Here is a 21,013-nt window from a genome sequence, read left to right as displayed (position 1 = left end):
AGTCTACTCATATTTGTTTATGTGTGTCCCCCCCCCCCCCCTCATTTGATGCCTTATTTACATTTTATTATTAGATTGAACTTTTACTTCAATTGAATTTATTTTCAGTGATTTCCTTGATACCTTCATGGAGCTATTGAGGCGCCGTTTCAACACTCGTCGTGTTCACTCGAACATTGTATACAATGAGTATATCTCTGACAGAGATCATACTCATATGAATTCTACAAAATGGGAGACATTGACAGAGTTTGTTAAGTGGCTTGGAAGAGAAGGTTAGAAACAGCTTGTTATAAAATGCTGGGTGAGGTGCATGTGAGTTTTGGGTGAATTTCTATGGAGAAAAAGAACAAATACTATTAAACTGCGGACATGAAAACAACAGCAAAATGAAATCAAAGATTTGAAATGAAAATCTATAGAATTACACATCCATAAACATCCACATCAACTAAAATATTGAACAAAACAACTGAGAGAATGCTGAGAAGAGTCTATCATGATAAATATGTGTTTTGGTAGCTCAAAAATAAAGACTGCTAGAATTATAAATGAAGCAGCAGTAATAAAAGAGCATACATAAGACTGACAATATTAAAGAGGGCAGGGTTAGCTATTAAAGGTTAATTAATTTTGACCCTTTCGGCCACCTATAGAAATGTACCCGAAAATTAAATGGAACTCCCTCATCCTTTTATAACAAGCCTAAGAAACAAAGGCTTTTAATTTTTTTTATGGATTCATAGAAATAAACTCACCAAATTTTAGCTTGTTCATCTGGTAATTTAATTCAGAACAAGAAATTTATTCATGAAATTAGAGGAGTATTTTATGTACCTTGCAACATAGAGATCAATGAATTGATATCTATTGGGTGTTTGACATTTGAGATGCAGATATTTTGGCCAATATGCAGATTACCATTACAAGGGTATTTTCATCTGTACATCAACTGAAGCTAGTGCTATAAACATACTCATTACAAGTAGATTATGTAAAAATACTTAAATGTAATTTATGACAGGGGTTGATATTTGTGTGATTTACTATTTGTTATTCATAAATGAATGACAAAATGATAGAAGCGCAACATGAGGCTTTTTGTTCTAGAGATGTGTTCAGTGATATTCCCATTGCTGTAAAAATTGTAAGACTTCTCATTTTTCTGATAAGTAATGAAAACTGAAAATATGTATTTTTTTTAATTATTCATGCATGCTTAATCCCAGGATGGAACATGATCCTACGGCCTATATATCAAGAATGAATTTTGCACATGATTATCTATTGTTTATTACAGGGTACTGTGTAGTGGACCATACTGAGAAAGGATGGTTTATTACCTATATTGATCGGGATCCTGAGACTCTAAGAAGACAGGAGGCAATGAAGAAGAAAGATAAAATGGACTTGGATGATGACGAAAGAATCATGAAACACATCCAGGAACAGGTTGCACGTGGTGAATCTCATGGGTCAAAGGTTAGGTTATTGTTCATCCGTTATTGAGTTTAGGCTTTCTAATAAATAGGTGGTTACTGGTTTAGGGCTAAGCATTGTTTACTAAGTAGCAATCCAGTGTGTATTGGTTGTAAGTCAAAAGCTAGAGGGTAAAACCAGAGGATTTTCATGTGATAAAAGCTTGATATTGACAAGGATTTGTTTATTGGCCTTGTTAATTCAGTGGTCCTGGGTCTATTGGCGTTACTAGTTGGTAGTCATCAATGGTGACAGGAAAGTTCTGATCTTTGAAAAGGTTTATTTAACAGTCTGGTAATTAGTTAGTCATGAGTCAATAATTATGTAACATGAAATGTATTGCCCGCAGCAGAATCATATTGGACCGAGTCTTTAGAAGAGGCCAGTATAACTCTTGTAAGGGCAATATATTTGGTGTTTCCTGAAAGAAAAGCCGGAAGTAGTGCTCGAACCGAACACCATGCTTGGTTTGGTGGTTCAGCATGAACTTAAAATGCCAGATGCATTTTTAAAGTGTTATTGATCGCATATTGATTTCCATTGGGACTCCATATATTTAGGTATAAAATGATAAACATTTTTATTGGTTAGTGATTAAGCACAATAAGAATTCCACACAATATTTTTTAATCCAATACGAAAGCATTGTCTTCGTCTTTGATTTAATTCTTATCAATTTCAAAATTTCTGTAAACATGAATTTGAAATGGGAGGACATTTGAAGCTAAACTCGGTTTAAAAGTGTGGAGGAATATGTACATGGCTGTAATCAATCGTAGTAGTAATCGGTCATAATTGTTTTTTATTTGATAACAGAAAAAAGACAAGACATAAATTCCTTCCTCATAACTGACAAAGTAATGGTAAAATTTATTTTTCATCTTCTGGCGATCTTTTAGGACCAAGAATTTATTTATCTTTTAAGAGTAATTGACCATATTAAACCACTTGTAAGAAAATATGGACTTTGGAAAACCTTTCATATTCTTTGGAATATGAATTTTACCAGTATGATAGCAGTTGAGTGGAGATAGGCTGTCTTGTGGTTCAACATTCCCGATCAACACCCTCCTATCGGGGTAGCTGTGTTTGCTTGACATTGTAATCGATCACAATCATATCTGTGTGAAATAATCCTTAAAAAACTTCTGTTCATTGAAATTCTATTTCTATCCTCATTCTCTAATTTTCTTTCATTTTATTTCCTTTGGTAATTTTATTTAATTTGATATTAAAATAGAAAGGACTTTTACTATCTTTTTTAAAGAAAATAAAAGGAATTTATGCAACAGTCAATTCTTTTTAAAAACAATTTTTTTTCAAGTATGTGACAGATGTTGGTTCAATGAATGTTATGTGGTTCAGGGCAAGCGATCTTTTTTTATATGTTTTAGTAATTTATTTAGTCATACATTGCCAAACCAAAGTTCAGAAAAAAATTCCTGAACTGTGCCGAACCAAACTGAACCCGAACATGCCACCTGAATTGCAGCACTACCCGGAAGAGAGAAAGTATGATGTATTAACTGCTGTAAAGACAGAGTATGCAAAGTATGGAAAATTATTGCCACAGAGAAACACCTGATATAGGTAATAATAACTAGTAAATAAGTGTCAGAGATTAGGTATTTGGCAAGAGGAGATCATGGTCAAAATTTCAAAAGAACTTTTATTAGTAGAATTTCTTTGCATTCTACAGCAAACAGAGTTCACTGAATTGAAGAGAGATGATGAAGAAGAGAAGGTGACTTTCAGTTTTGGTTCATCAGCCAGTATGTCAGCAGGAGGTAGTCAAGAATCACAAACCATCCAAAATAAAAAGTAAGCATAGTCATTTCTTGTGAGTGTTTCATGATTTGTAATTTTTGTTTCCTTCATTGATTTTAGGGAGTATTGTTTCTTATGTTTTCTCTGACAAAGTATGCTTCAAAGTTGTCAGACAATTTGTTTGAGGAAAAATGTGGACGAAATGCTACCAACATTTTCATGTCTCTGGAAATGTTTAATAGTAACTTCCTGAAGAAGTTTACAAGCATGTGACACAAATATCCAAGTTGACTGACGATATAAAATCAAATATTTTGTTAAATCTAAAAGGCAAAGATGTTTTGATAAACACTCCCTCCATCTCTCACTATTCTTCATAGGAAATATGGTATAGAAAGAGTTAGAGTGAATTGCATTCAACAAGTGGTTGGGGGGTGGCAGAAAAGATCTTTTCAATGTGAATACTCATTTCTACCAAACCAAATATTTATGTTTTGTTTTCCAATAAATTTTTTTTGCTGCATTATTATTTTATCATTATTTATGTTTTCTGTCTGTAACAGTACAGTCTTATAATAAAGACTACAGTTGCTGAAATTATGGTTTTGTTCATGATGTAGATTTTCATGAATACTTGATTATTCACTTTCCTATGAATGTATTCATTTATTTGTCAATATTTTTGTATTGATAAAGAAGCAATATTCTACAAGCAGCAGCAGCAGTTGGAACCAAAAAGAAAGAAGGAAGTAGCAAAGAGTCTGGAAAGAGGAAATCAGCTTTGGAAGAAATCATGGAGGTATGTACCAATACATGTAAAGAAGTTCATATCTTCTCATCAGAACCAGAAAAGGGTTTGCATTTATACTGAATTGTTTTATATTTGTAACTAAGGGTAATTCAATATGCCTTGAAATAAGGAGTTGGGTGATTCCATACGTGTCGTACGGGACATTTAGAGAACATTTGACAGTTTTTTGACAAGAAAAACAAAAATATTCCAGTAACTAAAGCCCCTTTCACAATTGACGTACGACCACTTGCGACCTTTTGGTCGTGCGACAGGCTGCAACAGGCATCAATCGCCAGTCATCTCATAATATCGCACATAGGCTTTCACAGTTGCAACAGCTGTCGTACAACAAAAACAACCAGTAAAACCCGTTGCACGAGTAAGTCGATTATGATCCTATTGTGCTCGTGCGATCACATGCGAGTGTTGCACGAGGGATTGCGAGGGGAACGGTCGCACACAACGGTAGTGCAATGTTGTAAGCCGTTGCGATCGGTCTTGCAACAGTATTATGGCACATCATATTATCGCACCCAGTCGCAAGACAGGTCTCTGTACATGTAGGTCGCTAGCACATGTGCAAGTGTTGTACGACCTCCAGTCGAGTAAATGCGACTACTTAGTTGTGCCACCTCTCGCACCAAGTCGTGCAACGTTGAACAACACTCCCACGATGATCGCCCGACCGATGGTACGACCCCGGATACGAGCTGATGCGAGTGAATCGGTCGTATTTGATCGCGTTCGGATTTTGAACATGTTCAAAGTTCAGATGTGACCAGTCACGACCACCTCGAGTTCGTGCGACCGTCTACAACGACTGCGAGTGCTCGCAAGTCACCAAGAGATCGATCGTGCAACAGCAGAAAAAAACTGTTGCAGGCGGTCGTAAACTGGTCGGATGTCAATTGTGAAAGGGGCTGTACGGTCGCATACATGCGAATGCAACGGTAGTGGAATGTTGTAAGCCGTAATTTCGATCGGTCTTGCAACAGTCTTATATTATCGCAACCAGTCGCAAGACTGGTCTCTGTAGGTATCTAGCGCATGTGCAAGTGTTGTACGACCTCCAGTCGACTAAATGCGACTATACGTAGTTGTGTCACCTCTCGCACCAAGTCGTACAACGTTGAACAACACTCACACGATGATCGCCCGACCGATGGTACGACCTGATGCGAGTAAACCAATCGTATTTGATCGCGTTTGGATTTTGAACATGTTCAGATTCAGATGCGACCAGTCACGACCACCTCCGACCACCTCAAATTCGTGCGTTCGTCTACAACCACTGCGAGTGCTCGCAAGACACCAAGAGATCGATCGTGCAACAACAAGAAAAATCTGTTGCAGGCGGTCGTAAACAGGTCGTACGTCAATTGTGAAAGGGGCTTTAAGGTGATCATCAAGTACTACCAGAGTGTTAGAAAAAACAAGACTTAACATGACTTGAATTCACATCCTGTATAATACAGCTTTAAAATAGTAATGTGTCGTACGGACGCAGAAAAAGTGGCTTTTTTGAAACCTCAAGTTTGTACTCTAAAGTCTGTGAGTTGGACAGATAGTTTTAATAGAAACTGAACTCAAATTGATATTCAATTACCCAAGAACAAACACATCTATGAAAGAAAGCAAAATAAACATTCATGAATAAATAAAGCAAATTAAAATTTTCGAGAACATTGTGGCGTACGGGACACTCAAAATGTGTCGTACGGGACATCTCTAAATTGAAGCCAAACTTTCTTACTTTATGTCTCTTCGACTTCTTCAATCACTTTATTTGGCTGATGATAATGATAATCCTATCAAACTAAAGACATTCATTATGTTAGAAACCGCTATTGGCTGAATATTTCTGTCAATATATCATAAACAAAATAATGTGTCGTATGGGACACTTGTGTGTGGTACGGGACACTTGTGTGTCGTACTGGACACTTGTGTGTCGTACAGGCACTTGCGTGTTGTACTGGGCAGCCTGAATAAAACAATTAACTTTTTATCAATCAGAAGGGGAGCATTGCCCCTAATTTCTTCCTTTTTAATGAAAAGTCTTTTAATAAGTAGTCATTCAGGACAATATAATTAAGTAACCTCAATATATATATACAATCGGGAACAATATGTTATCATTTTTTTTTAATGATGGGAAATGTACAAGGGTTCACAGCATCTTTACGAGCTGAAAAACTTGAGGTTTTGTGTGAAGTTATATTTTAGTGAATTAATTGATGATTTCCAATACACTATTTAAAGTTTTAAACAATGAATGAATGAAACTGTTTGTGTAAATTATGGGGCTAAAATGTTATAATTTTTCATAAAAAATGTATATATACATGATATATGTCACAACTGTCACTTGTAATTCCACAAAATATTTTTTTTCTAAAGAAATGCGGTTCTACTTTTTCAAACCTTTCTGCATTTCATGAAACCATATGGTTTGTCTTATTTTCCAGATTTTTTTTTACAACTTGCAAAAAGTAAGGAGTTTCAATACTCTATATAAAAAAATTAGTAATCATCAAGGGAAGTCCAAATAGATGATTGATATGTAATTTTTTTTTTTACATCTTATAATAATTCCACATTAGCATGCAAGAGGAAGTCATCTTCCATGCTAGGGTGAATCAATTATAAAAGTTTTCTTTTCATGCTCAATGACAAAGAAATTAATCTACTCTGATCAGTGAAAATCATCAGTTTAGCTGACGGGATTCACAAAAGAATACGCCTACATGAAATCAATTAAAATGGTTAGAATCACCTATTTCATGTTCTATTGAGATAAAAAAAAGTAATTTTTCAGTTCACTTTATGTCAAATCAATTACTTGAATTAAAATAGGCCTACTTTTTATAGTTTCTGAATGCAAATCCTGCAATTAAATGCATCATATATTACGACACACACTGTGTCGTACGGGACAACTTTTAATAGGACAATTATTGAAAAATGAAGGGCAGTAATTAGATCCTTATGGGATAAATCGATCACCCATGGGTCAAAGAAAGAGAAACTGATATTGTGAAATTGCATCATCAAAAATAAAATTTTAGGAAAAACTTTTGCATTTTCATGTGTCGTACGGGACATTGCCAAAAATAGGTTCAGAAAAATCAGGGCTGCCCCTTTATATGGATCATGAAAATGTTGTAGATATGATTTGGAACCCTCAATGATACATTTTTCCATTGACCTGCAATATTTTCAATCTTCTCATGCTTTGCCAATAATTGTTTCAGGCAGTGTTTGTACTTAACTATTTAATTAGCAAAATTATTGAAAATTGAAAATTCCATTGTTCCCCCCCAAAAAAACTATATCTGACTTCACTTTTGGTTAAAACTCATAATTTTCATAAAATTTAGGTATCATAGTAAAATATTACACTACTTATGACTTATTGAAAGCATGTTGAAATTTATGATATTTTTGAAGTTCTAGAGTGGAATCGCCCAGTTGATGAAATGTATATGTTGAAAAGTATTGTCAGATGAATTGTTTGAATAAGTTCAAAGAGAAGTCTCCTGAATTACATATAATTTGTCTTTAAATGAGTTGCAGTTTATATCACATGATTTTGAGGGAGGTTTCATCCAGAACTAGCATTTTGGGGAATGAATCATCCCAGAGGAGTTGTCCTCCTGGAAAAGTTGCCCTGTAATATGCCCGAGATAACAATTATCTTCTTTACCAAGATTTGTATTGTAGTGTCAGATGAAGATGAACTATATTGAATCATACTCCTGAGCATCTGCATGTTAGAGTAGTACTGATTCTTTTTTCCATTTCAGGAAGAAGCAAAGAAAAAAGCCAAACTTGTTGAAAAGAAAGACTATTGGTTGAGAAAGGGGATCATTGTTAAAATAACTACCAAGAGGCTAGGGGACAAGTACTTCAAAAAGAAAGGTGTTGTCAAGGTGAGCTTTTCAAGTTGTCACCATTTATTCAAATTTCCTATTTCCATCATTCTTGAAATCAATTTCAGGATTAATAACATTTAGGTGGATAATAAGATACTGTTTGTTGTTTGAAAGGAAGATCTATATACTTTGTATATATATATATATATATATACATATAGTATTATGATCAGATATTGTATTGCGATATGACTGGTAATGAGTGTGATGGTTGTAGTAATGGTTTGTAATCATGATTGTGATAGTAGTGATGATGATGATATTGATAATGAAAATGACCATGATAATAATGACAGTAATAATAATGAATGTGACAATGATGATATTGATAAAGATGGTGATGGGGATGTTATTGATGAGCAATGGCAGTGGTTTGGAGAAGGAAGTAGTCTATCTAAAAATGAATTGCTGTGTTGATTTGTTTGTTGATTCCACAGGATGTGATCGATCGATACACTGGTGTTGTCAAGCTGATTGATCTAGGGTCAAAAGTCAAAATTGACCAAGTTCATTTGGAAACTGTCATCCCAGGCATAGGTATGTACACATATATGACTTGAATCATAATTGTTTTATACATGCCTTTACTTTAAAAAGTCATAAAGCAAACCATACTTTCTAATATTATCCATTGATTCTACTGTTACTGGATGCATTCATTCTTAATGCTTTCTTATATTTGTGATTTTTTGTTTAAAGTTGCTTTGCTGTAATTAACTATAGTAATCTGACTGTAAAATCAAGTCTTTTGATCAGATTGCTTATTCACTTTATGCTGAGTGCTAACATGTACTGTACAGGCCAAAAGTTTGGGGCCACCCTCAGATTTAAAAGATAATCATACATTACACTGCATTCTGAGTATTAGCAAATGTATTGGTACTGAATGGCTTATGACAGTTCCATTACATTACACTAGCATGTTTCCAACCAGTTGGCCTCACTTGGTTTCAAATATTTAAACTTTAAAGGTATACATCAACGAACGTAGAGGGCAGCAACACACAAGCATATTGCTATTAGGAAGGTCCATTACGCTTAGATTTTGTGACCACTCTAAGCTCTGCCCCTCACTCAGAGAACCATTAGGGTAGATTGTAGAGTTGATTTTTTTTCGTTTGTTTAATTTTAGTATTTTTCATGGGTTGTAAGAACTTAAATAGAGAATGTTAAATATTATTTTAAGAATGTTAATGTATTTTGCTAAAAAAGTAAGAAAAAGTTATTCATGAATTTTGTAGTTTGCACATCAATAAAAATACATAGTCTGATGACATTGTATTTACCGTTCTTCTGCTTAATTTCGCTGCCCCTACCAAAACTACACCAGCCAACACCAGAGCCAAGACCTTGATCTTCTGTCCTGACAGCGCCGAAACTTCCTCGGTCACATATGGGTACGTGCGCGTGCTGCGCGAACAACAGTGCTGGCCGCATACTCAACACGAATCGACCAAAGCTAGATATGGACTCGAAGGATATCGACTTGGTCTGTCACTGTTGTGGCACTAAAGCAGTTGAGCAACGATAAATGTTCAAGATTAGGATATTAATTTTCACTTCCAGTATAGAATGGAGTCTAAAAATATAAAATAGAGTATGTAATATCCACAAATCCGACCCAGCAGTCCATCAGGAAGAGATCGAAAACGGCCACTACACGAGAAAATCCAAGACCAAACCTATAGATCTAGTCCAACGTTAGACCGAAATTATCCGGTTTAGTATCGAGCCATGTTTATTCTGACGGGTATCGACTTATGAACTATCAAGGGGCAAAGGTATTGTTTTCATTCTATAATTTTACACCAATTTATGTAAGCATGCATGCAGAATTTCAGATACCACCAACCGGTAAACCAGCCAAACCTACCGGGACGCTGGCCAGCCGGGCATGCATGCGTGCACAGTCAATCAAACGATCAAAACACCATGGCGCTGGATTGTGTAGGCACATTGATGTGGTGCAGCGAAATTTAGATGAAAAATGAATCAACCTCACATATCTTTGTTATCATAATTTATATGCAAAGTCATAAAATCATAGTTATCACCAAGTAATATTTTAGGAAAAATACAGATATAAAAGTTTCATATTTTTAAGCATGATATTTGATGCAAAAACTTTTCTATCAAAAATGCTGAAAATAAGTAAATGAAAAAAATCAACTCTACAATCTACTATAATAGTTCTTTGAGTGAGGGGCGGAGCTTAAGGGCGGTCACAAAATGAGCTTGGCAGAATCGGGGTGAAATTAGTAGATTGGTTTATATGATGACAGAATTCAACCTATTTACTGAAGATAAAAAAATTATTAAGACAATGGTTTAGTGATCATTTTATTTTTAAAATAAGGTACATTATTTTCCATTGTTGTTATATTTTTATTTTTCTATTATTAGAATCTACTGTTGTCAGAATATTTTAGTTAATCTCTATTTTGCTAGTAATCCCTGAGTGTATTGTGTCGGTCCATGGTTTCGTTGGCATGCCTACCAAATTGTGCGCATACTTCAATGGTATGGGCGTATCGAGTGGACCTTCCTAGAAGCAATACTGGAGAGTTTTAGGAGCAGTGAACGAGAATGACGTAGCAGTCGTCTGATCGTTTGAGTCAACGTCGTCGTCTGCCCTTGTTCACTACAATTGCGAATACTTAAGATTTCACTCGACTTGTACGTATACGTCTACGTGAAACAGCACGATAATCAGCGGGTCATGACACGCTGCCCGTCCCGGAAGATTTGGTGTTCCATCGCCTGGCGACCCGGTCGGGTGATGCGAAAGTGCAACTTGTGCACACGTGCCCTTTCACTTGCTTTGATTCCTTTTTACTCCAGTTAGGATATATATCGATATAAATTTTGGAGGTCAGAAAGCAATTCCAAATATGATAAACATAATGCATCGTACTACTTACATTAATTTTGTGAAAATTCACTGAAAAATGTATTTCAAAAGGGAAATGTTTATCTTCATGCTGGGCTTGAATGGTTAAAATGACGTCACTCACGTACACGTCCACTATGATTTAGGAGAATTGCAAAATGGTTCTCGATTCTGATAGTGGACGTGTGTGCGGACCTGAGGCATATGGAACGCCAAAAAATGACGTCATCTCGTACCAGTCCACTATGTGGACGTACATTTCTAAAAGTGGTCAATGCGAATTGTTGCTGCCCTCTACGTTCGTTGGTATCCATGAAATTTGAATATATCTAAGGCAAACATTGTTTTTTGACAAACTGAAAGTTTGCAGGAGCGGGAGAGAAGGATTGACGTTTCACGCAGGTTTGACTGTCGGCAGGTTGACATATATTTATTTGTTGCTATGTCAGACAAGCTTCTGGCAAGCTTTCAAGTAGTCAAAAACAACCTTTGCTTTAAATATATTGGGAACATGCTTGTGTGATGTGATGGAACTATAATAGCCAATTCAGTATCAATATATTTGAATGAATGCAGAATGCAGTGTTCCGTATGATTTTCTTTTCAATCTGAGGGTGGTTTGTACTGAACCAATATAATATTCTATTAGTTTGTGTCAAAGCCATTTGAGTCTTTGTTTTCAAAGTTCTGTGTTTGAAGTAAAATTCTTCTCTTGCTGTCCATGCCTAACAGGAAAACCCATCTGTATAGTGAATGGTGATTATAGAGGAGTGACTGGAACGCTTCATTCACTAGATGAGAAGAACTTCTGTATTACAGTCAAATCAGACTCAGTGAGTTCAAGCAAATGTTATTCTTTGAACATGACTATTTTGTACTAGGCCAATAATCATAGTTGCTTACAGATCTTTTCTGATTGCGTATATCTTTCTGGGTCTGTATGTGGGGAGGGAGGAGGAATTGCATTCAAATTTTCCTTTAAAAAATGAATATTTTATGATTTAAATGATATTGGTGCTTCCAATATTAAGTTTTCATGTTGTATAGAGATTTGTAAAGAGATATTCATGTATCATTACATTGTGAATTATAGTGTATTGCTATGGGCTTTAAATTTGTCTGATGAGCCTTGTTATGCAAAACAGTTCAAACTACATTGTGTAGTTTGAACTGTAATAGGCTTGTTTAGGTGCTAGGATACTGCCATGGTAATGTAACTCTATATAAGTACATAAAAAAATTGAATCACCTGTTGCATGCCCTAAAACCATTGATGGTAAAACTGTTATGCATGTTATTTAATTATTCTCAAGTTACCCATACACTCTTTAAAAATAGTGTTCTTGGGATTAATCACAGTTATGGAAAGACAATGTAAACAGATTATAAATGTAATTTTCTGAGGGTTGACCCAACTGACAGAATTAAAGAAATTTTTATTAATTAGTAAAATAATCAGTAATTAAAGAAATACTGATTACAAGATTTCTCTTATTCTTATTAAAAACACTTCTTTATTTATTGAATTATATGTAATGCTTGCTTGAATACCATATAAGAATTATATGAGACTTATGTTTTGATTCTTTAATAAACCCCTCAAAAAAAATTTGGAAATCTGAGTTCGGCCATTAATTTATCCCAATGCATATTTTACATCATTCAAAAGATAATTTAATTTTCTTTAAAATGATACCATGCTTGTTATGATCATGCCATCACGAAAAGAGCAGCATTCAAAAGTGTTGGATGAGGTCTGAATTGAAATGCTGCAAAACGAGCAAAAAAAGTTTGGAAATCTGAGTTTGTCCATTAATTTCTCACAACTGCCAATTTTACACAATGCATATTTGACATCATTCAAAAGATCATTTAATTCTCTTTAAAATGATACCATGCTTGTTATGATCATGCCAGCACGAAAAGAGCAGGATTCAAAAGTGTTGGATGAGGTCTGAATTGAAAAGCTGCAAAACGAGCAGAAATCGTCATGAAGGGTCAATACAGAACATGATTCTTTTGTCTGTGTCAATAGACAAGATAGAGATGAAAATCCATTCAAATCAAGCCCCTGCTTCTTCATTTTTTATGTTTTGTTATGGTTTATGTAGTGATGGTTTGTTTGTTATGTGTTTGCTTGTGCAGAGGTGTGTTTGATTTCATGTTAATGTTGATGTTAAGGTGCATGAAAACAATTAAAAGAAACCGCTGAGAAACTCACTGATCACCACAGAAAAAAGAACAGTGACTTTCAATATTGTGTCATTTTGCAACTTTTTAATTTTGACCTTGCCCCAAATTTCAAGGCACTGTACCTCCATGTGAACCATAATCATATCATGTAGGGTATCATTTTAAAGAAAATAAAATGATCTATTCATTAATATTAATTACGTAATGATATTTACTAAAACCGAGGAGGGATTATTGATGAAAGTCAAAAGAAACCGCTGAGAAACTCACTCATCACCACGGAAAAAGGAACAGTGACTTGCAATATTGTGTCATTTTGCAACTTTTGAATTTTGATCTTGCCCCACATTTCAAGGCACTGCACCTCCATGTGAACCATAATCATATCATGTAGGGTATCATATTAAAGAAAATTAAATGATCTACCTATTAGTATTAATTACACATTGATATTTACTAAAACCGAGGAGGGATTATCGATCAAAATCAGATTTCCAAACTTTTTTTTAAGGAGTTTAGATTGGTTTTTAAAAAAGTGTTAAAATTATTGCTTGTATTAATATCACTTAAGGTCTCATGTTTGTCAATGCTGGATTTGTTATCTTTTCTTACACTTCCCATTCTTTAAATATTTTGTTTGTTTCAAGGGCAAACTGATTGAAGGTCAAGGTTATGAAGATGTCTGCAAATACAGTCTAGAAGATTCATGACATCCAGAGATCTCCATCACATCAGAATCAAAGAATATCAACAAACACCAAGTGTGTGGTTTTTTTTAAAGACTTTATAGAGCTGTTGTTTACAAGACTTTTCATGCTGACGATTGCCATGGCATTGTTCTCTAGATGTATGACACATCATCAACAGTGGATTTTCTATTGATAAAACCATGTAGAACCCATGAGATCCATAGATGAGATCAACCTTGATCTTTATTACTCTAGCAATATTTCACCACCCCAAGTCCTTAACTTTGCCAAACCTACTACATAACGAGAATGGGATGATGTTTTGATTTGTTGCATACATGTACATGTAAATGAAAAACTTGGATAATCAAGATATAAAAAATATGAGTTTTTAATGCTATCCTAATCCGGCAAGTGATGCGATAGAATCCAAATGAATTCACATCGAAAAGCTGAAAATTTGTTTTTGTTTGTATGAAATCTGCAAGTCATGAAGCCCCTTTCCCTGGTATTCAAATACAATGAAAATCATTTTGGAGTTATTGTACAGGATGCTATAGTATATTGCAGGTCTGTAAAGCTTCACTATTTTTTTTGTAATTTTCAGTTGAATTGACCCCACAATAGCCTCCCTGTTCCTTGGAGATTTAATGAAAAAAATACACCATAAAGCCATGCAAGTTAATCATTCAGTTCAAACAATGGCAATAATTTAAATAGATATCAAATCTTACTGTGATTATTGAGTTGTGACATCAATTTCTCATTCAGTTTGGGACATTGAGCACAAAATAAGGTGGTTACTTAGTTACCCAGATGTACACAATAACAAATTGATAGACTTAGAAAAGTCTGCAAATTCTATTTAAGAATCTGTGTAGTTCCCATTTTTAATCTCCTACTGCTCTGGCTCTGTACGTGGTGGTAATTCTACCTACATGTACATGTAAGTTAAATCTTATGGAAGTAGAATATGTAGATCCATAACTCTTTCTTTTGATAATCTTGTCTAAACAAATTTCTTTGACTTGGGCAAATATTTGACATATTGATGGTGGACTTAGGCAAAGTTACCAGTATTGTGATATTATGATGATGTCATGTATATCATATACATTGTAGATAATTCAGTAGAAGTAAACATGAGAGCATTGATAAGGAAAGACAGGAGTCTCATATATGTAAACCTACAGCTTCCTATCCGGTATGTGTAGCAAATAGCTGGCATGGTATTGTGCTACTCAAACTTGGATATCAAACCTGGCCGTTTTGTTACCTCACATTATATATTCATGGTCAGATTATCTGCCTTAAATTTTATGATACATTTTTGAGATAAACTGATATTCCAGTCAATTTCCAATGAAATTGTAGTGTTTCTGAAATTCATGCAACGTTTATGCCACCTTTGACCTCCACTGGGATATTGGCTTGCTGCCATGCAATGGTTGAGTATGTGTTATCATGTAGAGTTTTCTCTTATATTATTTTACATTTGTAAAGCAGAATAGGGCTCTTCGCCACATCTAAAAAAGTTTGGACACTTACAGTGTCTACAAGAATTATTTGTACACTACATACAGCAATGCAAAAGTAGAAGATTAATTATGTTGGAACCCCAAAATACCTAACTTGGCCATCATAAAATATAATGAATTATATACATGTATCATATGAAAGAGGGAAGTATAGCCATTGTTTTGCACCTAGTTGCTAATTGTCATTGGTCAGGCATGAATAATTATGACTTATGAAATGCAAAAATGCATCTTTTCAGACCTTGATGTGATATTGAAGCATAGCAAGCAATACTTCAATGATCATGACTTATTTCCTATTTTTCAGAAAGATGAGGTGATATGCTTTCATTTGATATACAATTCTTAATATTTCAGTCGCTTTTACGGATTCATTAACGATTTTAAACATATTGCTGTCTGACTGCTGTTGCCTCATTGACTTTTGTAAATGGGTGTAATTAAATTCATTTTTCATATTTCATTTCCTGTCAAAATAAATATTAAAAATGGAAAGTAAAGTATGGCCTTTATTTTACTTCCAAATAGTGATCAGTCATGCATGAATGATTATGAATTGCTATATGCAACAATGCATATTTTCAGACCTTGAAGTGATTATGAAGTGTAGGGTACCACGCCTTGTTGATCATGACTTACGGTATTTCATACTTTTTCTGATTCTGAGAAATGAGATATGCTTTCATTTGATATACAGTTCTTAATATTTCAGTCGGTATTACAGATTTCACAAACGATTTTAAACGAATTGATGCCTGACTGCTGTTGCCCCATTGACTTTGTACAGGGGTGTAATTAGATTCAATTTTAATATTTCACTTCCTGTCAAAATAGATAAAACAGGTGAAAAGGATCTGAATTTTATATGAAATGAAAGCATGTCATCTCATCTCTCAGAAAAAAAAGAAATGTCATGATCATTGAAGCATAGCGAGTTACACTTCAATGGTCACAAAAAGGTATGAAAACGTGCATTATCACACTAAATGAATTATAATCATTCATGCATGACTGATAACAATTTGTAACTAGATGGAAAACAAAGACTATACTTTTCTCTTTCCTATGATATATAATTCATTAGATTTTATGAGAGCCAGGTTACAGATTGTTTACTTTGATCATAGTCCATCCACTCATTTTTCAGTGTTTTGAATGTACAGTGTACAAATAATTCTTGTAGACTCTGTAAATGTTTGGTCTATTTCCTTCTTTTACTATTTATCATTCATCATGGAGAGGCAAATTTTCAGTGTCTTAGTTTTCCCCTTCTCATGGTACTTGCTACATTTGCAATAAAAAAGTAGGTATTGTGAATAGAAAGTCAGCTGTTCAGGGGCTGTATTTACATGTAGTTAATTGGAGCAAATTCTTATATTTTTGCATAAATTAGTATAATCAATTCATATTAATAAATTGTATTAATTAGGAAAAACTAACCAAACAGCCTTGTAGATATCATTGCACACTGCCCCTGTGCAAATTTTAGTGGTATCCATGCGAATGGCAGCCAAGATCTCAGGGGGGTGGATCCCCCCCCCCCCCACTGAGATAACCCAGCTCTATTAGGGTTAACTTAATTTTTTATAAAAAATTACAAAAAATTAGGTGATCTATTAATTTCGTACGAATTTTCTTTTTTATTTATTTCTTTATTTTTATTTTTCCGCCCTTTTCTTGTTAGCACAAAATCTCAAAATCTACATCATCAATTTTCTTCAAAATATCATCAGTTATAGGGACTTCTCATGTCATGTGTATAAAACAAGTTCAAGGTCAAAAGGTCATCATGACGTCATCTAGACGCCATTTTGTAAAATCACATTATCAATCATATCTTCATTATCAAAAATTAACAATATTTACATCACATTAAATTCAGGTCAAGGGTCAACTGTCCGCGTCAAAATTTTAAAATGCTCAGAATCACTTTTTGACCAAAGTAGAGTATGAATCAGGTCATTTTAAGCATTTCAAAAATTTGCGCGCGCGCACGATTACGTGCGCGTTCTTGCGCGTAACGGCACTATACAACAAAGGATCGCCATTTTTTTTCATATCAATGGATTGATAATATAATTCTGAGTAATTTGATACATTGATCAACCTTCTACGACAAATAATAATGGAATTAGCTTCCATCAAAGTTTACAGCATGCGCGCGCACTAACCATAGACAATATATGTGCAAAAACATGCCTATACAAAATTGATTATAGCTCTTCAGGAAATCCGTTGACCCCCATTTTTTATTTCAAATTCGAATAGAGTATGGATGGGAGATATGATTTCATGCCACGTTTGACCCTTAATTTCATCACGACGTCATCAAAATGGCGTCGGAACTCAAAATTTCCATTTTACTACTTATGACGTCATCATAGTTATGCAAATTTGACTCTAACTCCGTAAAGATTGGTCAATTTTTGCTCAGTTTTTTTATATGTTGTAGCTGAGGACATACTCTTTCTAATGTAGTGGCTATATTTACATTCAAAGGAACGAATCATCCTGAAAAATGGCAAGTTATAGAGGCATGTCATTTTCGCTCATTTTGTGTGCAATCTCTATGGGAAATGACTTTTTCTAAAAACTGGATTTTACATTCCTCTATTTCGCGAGCCATATCTCCTTTTCTTTTTTGTCGGTTTTCTCTGAGCTTGGAGTATGTTGTAGCCAAGATTCTAAGCTATCGTAAAAGTGGTCTCCATTTTCCAATCAGATGCCGGGATCATGCCCGTATTTCACTTGCAAAATTGGATTTGAGATCTTCTTAATTTGCTTATGTGTAAAGTCTATGGGATATAGTGTAGCTTAAAGGACAAGTCCACCCCAACAAAAACTTGATTCGAATAAAAAGAGAAAAATTCAACAAGCATAACACTGAAAATTTCATCAAAATCGGATGTAAAATAACGAAGTTATGACATTTTAAAGTTTTGCTTCATTTCACAAAACAGTTATATGCACATCTTGGGCGGTATGCAAATGAGGGAACTGATGACATCACTCACTCACTATTTCTTTTGTATTTTATTATATGAAATATGAAATATTTTGATTTTCTCGTCATTGTCATGTGAAGTGAAGTTTCATTCCTCCCTGAACACGTGGAATTCCATTATTTCAACATTTTGTGCTTCAGGCAAAGAGGTCCTAATCATCAAATTCGTAAAAATTGAAATATTGTGTAATTCAAACAATAAAGAACAAAAGAAATACTGAGTGAGTGACATCATCGACTCTCTCATTTGGATGTAACTGGCTCGTTCATATAACTATTTTGTTAAAATAAGCGAAACTTTGAAATGTCATAACTTTCTTATTTTACATCCGATTTTGATGAAATTTTCAGCATTGTGCTTGTCTGATTTTTCTCTATTGATTCAAATCAACATTTTTCTGAGGTGGACTTCACCTTTAACCCTAAATCTCCCGGGGTATTTTGATTCTTGTCATTCCCGGGGGGGGGGGGGGGGGGGGGCATTATGGCCCCCCTTAAGATCTCAGCCGCGGATTGCGCGATCACAACGAAAATTTGCATGATGGTAGAGAATGACTTAATCTACGCAGTTGCATTGGTAAATTTCACTAATTCATATATTTTTATTTTATATGAATTAATTATGCCAATTTATTCATGAAATCATACTTTTTGCTCTGATTCACTAAATAAAGCTCCTAGAATGCTATTTTTTTGTGAAAATATTCTTTATAGCATTCCTAACAATTGTGAATGAAAAAAATTCTGGTACCAAGAACGATTTCTTATGTATTTTATTGTTTTTTAAATTTTTTATGTATTTCCTTGTTTTTTTATTTTTGTTTTTTTTATTATTTTTTCGATGGAAATCGTTCCAGACTTAATTCTGATCATAAACAAAGCAAAATTAATTAAGTTTAATCAGTAAAAGTAGAAATAATGATACATTTATGAATTTTGGCTAAATACACAATTTGCATTGGATTTGTACATGAAATCACGTTTATGAGCAATTTTGGGTCTGACATGCACTTACATAATGTTGCGTAATGTCGTAACCGCGTACCCGGGCGTCACAAATTTGGTCTCCCCCGGGAGAATTAGGGTTAATTGGTAAGGCTTACATCTCAAGGGTCCACGGTTCGAGCCCAAGGGCGAACATGAGATTTTTTTTTTTCTTATTTGTTTCTTTTCAACATTTCGCATATGGTCCTTTATGACCATTGCAAGGTAAATAAGTTAAAATATTTTACAATGAAATAGATTAAAATTCCTTTTAATAGGCCTATAACACCATATGTGTATCGCCTACACCTATTTCACGTAACTTCTCAATTTCCCTCTTTTCAAGAGTATTCAACATGTTCTTTTTGTAATAAAAGTTCAGTTTTCATCATGATAATCATATTGATCTCAATAAACGTGATTGTATTCGTAATCATGAGAATCAAAGACAGATCACCTAATTGTCCTCATGATGAATTAAAAGTCTAGTTATATTTATTTTATGACTATTTTACCAAGGGGGAAACTACCAATCTATTCTGATGGTGGACATGGATAAATATATAATTTCACTTTCCATGACTAAAAGAATTTACTTTTTATACCATTCGAGCTTTGTTTTCTTTTACCTGTGATAGTGCAAATGCTGCAGAGATATGACACATCTTATATTCATACAATTTAACAATCGATCACATCACATGATTCAATATATGTCATATACTTTAATTAAAAATGACACTGCATCCTCATTCAAATGATTACAAACAGTAGAGTGTGTATGTCACTTTGTATTACTTTCCACTCATTGATTCATAGCTCTTAGAAAACCTTAAAATACATTCATTCCAAAAATAGTATTCCATGTAACATGCTTGAAGTTCATCAATCATTAATATATATTTATCTACAAAGAGAAACAAAAACAAAAATTATTGTGCATGCAATTAAGTATGAAGAGCATTTTTCCTATAGAAATACTGCTTAATTTAACATTTTTCGTTAATTATATTATCAAGAGTTACTTCCTTTGCTGCATTCATTTCATCTGAATCTATCACCAGGAATATGGATTTTTTTTTCTTCCAGTTAAATTTATATTTCACACACACATCCACATGGTTATGACAATCCAAGAATTGCTTCAAAATGATCTCCCTCTGTGCATCTTATAAGCTTGGCTGCATTAAAAAATAACTTATTTCGAGTTATTAATCCTTCACTAAATAACAAACTTAACATATTACATATATTAAAGTTTTTTAAAATCCTGATAGCCCTATTTCTCATGTTTTGTGCTTTCAAATCATAGTACTGAGTAAAGTAAATAACCTAGTCAAGAAATTCATAGAATTATGATTTAAATGTGACCAAAAATAATCTGAATTGAGTGAATGTAGTTACATAGCAGTGCAGTGTTTAACGTATTTTAAAAAGGCAGAGAGAATTATCTACATTACTAATAACTAATTCATACATCACAAAACTAATACATCAGCTGCTGTCCGCAATAAGGCTGTAGAATAGTAAGAAATGGTAGTGGCCATATTGCCAGTAGAGAACTGCCATGTTGTAAACATACATGTACTTTAAATGTATTTCCATCTTTATTGATTCTACTGAATTTTACTAATGAATTGTGATGAATGTTATTGTGTCAAGTACACACAAGAATATATAATTGATGTAAACTTGTATTGCTTATCCATACATTACAAAAATCAATGTTACTTAGAGTGAG

The 21,013-nt window shown here is 34.0% G+C and overlaps 1 protein-coding gene across 1 annotated transcript in view; it reads left to right on the top strand.

Annotated features, from left to right (window-relative positions):
• Nucleotides 1-19,558, top strand: part of LOC129256725 (DNA/RNA-binding protein KIN17-like) — a 36,397-nt gene extending 16,839 nt beyond the window's left edge. The window contains exons 3-10 of the mRNA XM_054894891.2: nucleotides 109-275; nucleotides 1,301-1,482; nucleotides 3,179-3,300; nucleotides 3,943-4,045; nucleotides 7,846-7,971; nucleotides 8,412-8,511; nucleotides 11,597-11,697; nucleotides 13,705-19,558. Coding sequence (XP_054750866.2) covers nucleotides 128-275; nucleotides 1,301-1,482; nucleotides 3,179-3,300; nucleotides 3,943-4,045; nucleotides 7,846-7,971; nucleotides 8,412-8,511; nucleotides 11,597-11,697; nucleotides 13,705-13,767 — 945 coding nt within the window. The 5' untranslated portion in view covers nucleotides 109-127 and the 3' untranslated portion in view covers nucleotides 13,768-19,558. The remainder of the gene's footprint in view (nucleotides 1-108; nucleotides 276-1,300; nucleotides 1,483-3,178; nucleotides 3,301-3,942; nucleotides 4,046-7,845; nucleotides 7,972-8,411; nucleotides 8,512-11,596; nucleotides 11,698-13,704) is intronic.
• The last annotated feature ends 1,455 nt before the right edge of the window (nucleotides 19,559-21,013 follow it).

Source organism: Lytechinus pictus, chromosome 3, assembly GCF_037042905.1.
Source record: "Lytechinus pictus isolate F3 Inbred chromosome 3, Lp3.0, whole genome shotgun sequence".
Taxonomy (NCBI): Eukaryota; Metazoa; Echinodermata; class Echinoidea; order Temnopleuroida; family Toxopneustidae; genus Lytechinus; species Lytechinus pictus.
Note: the sequence above shows the minus strand (reverse complement) of the source record. Positions and strands in the feature narration are given on the sequence as shown.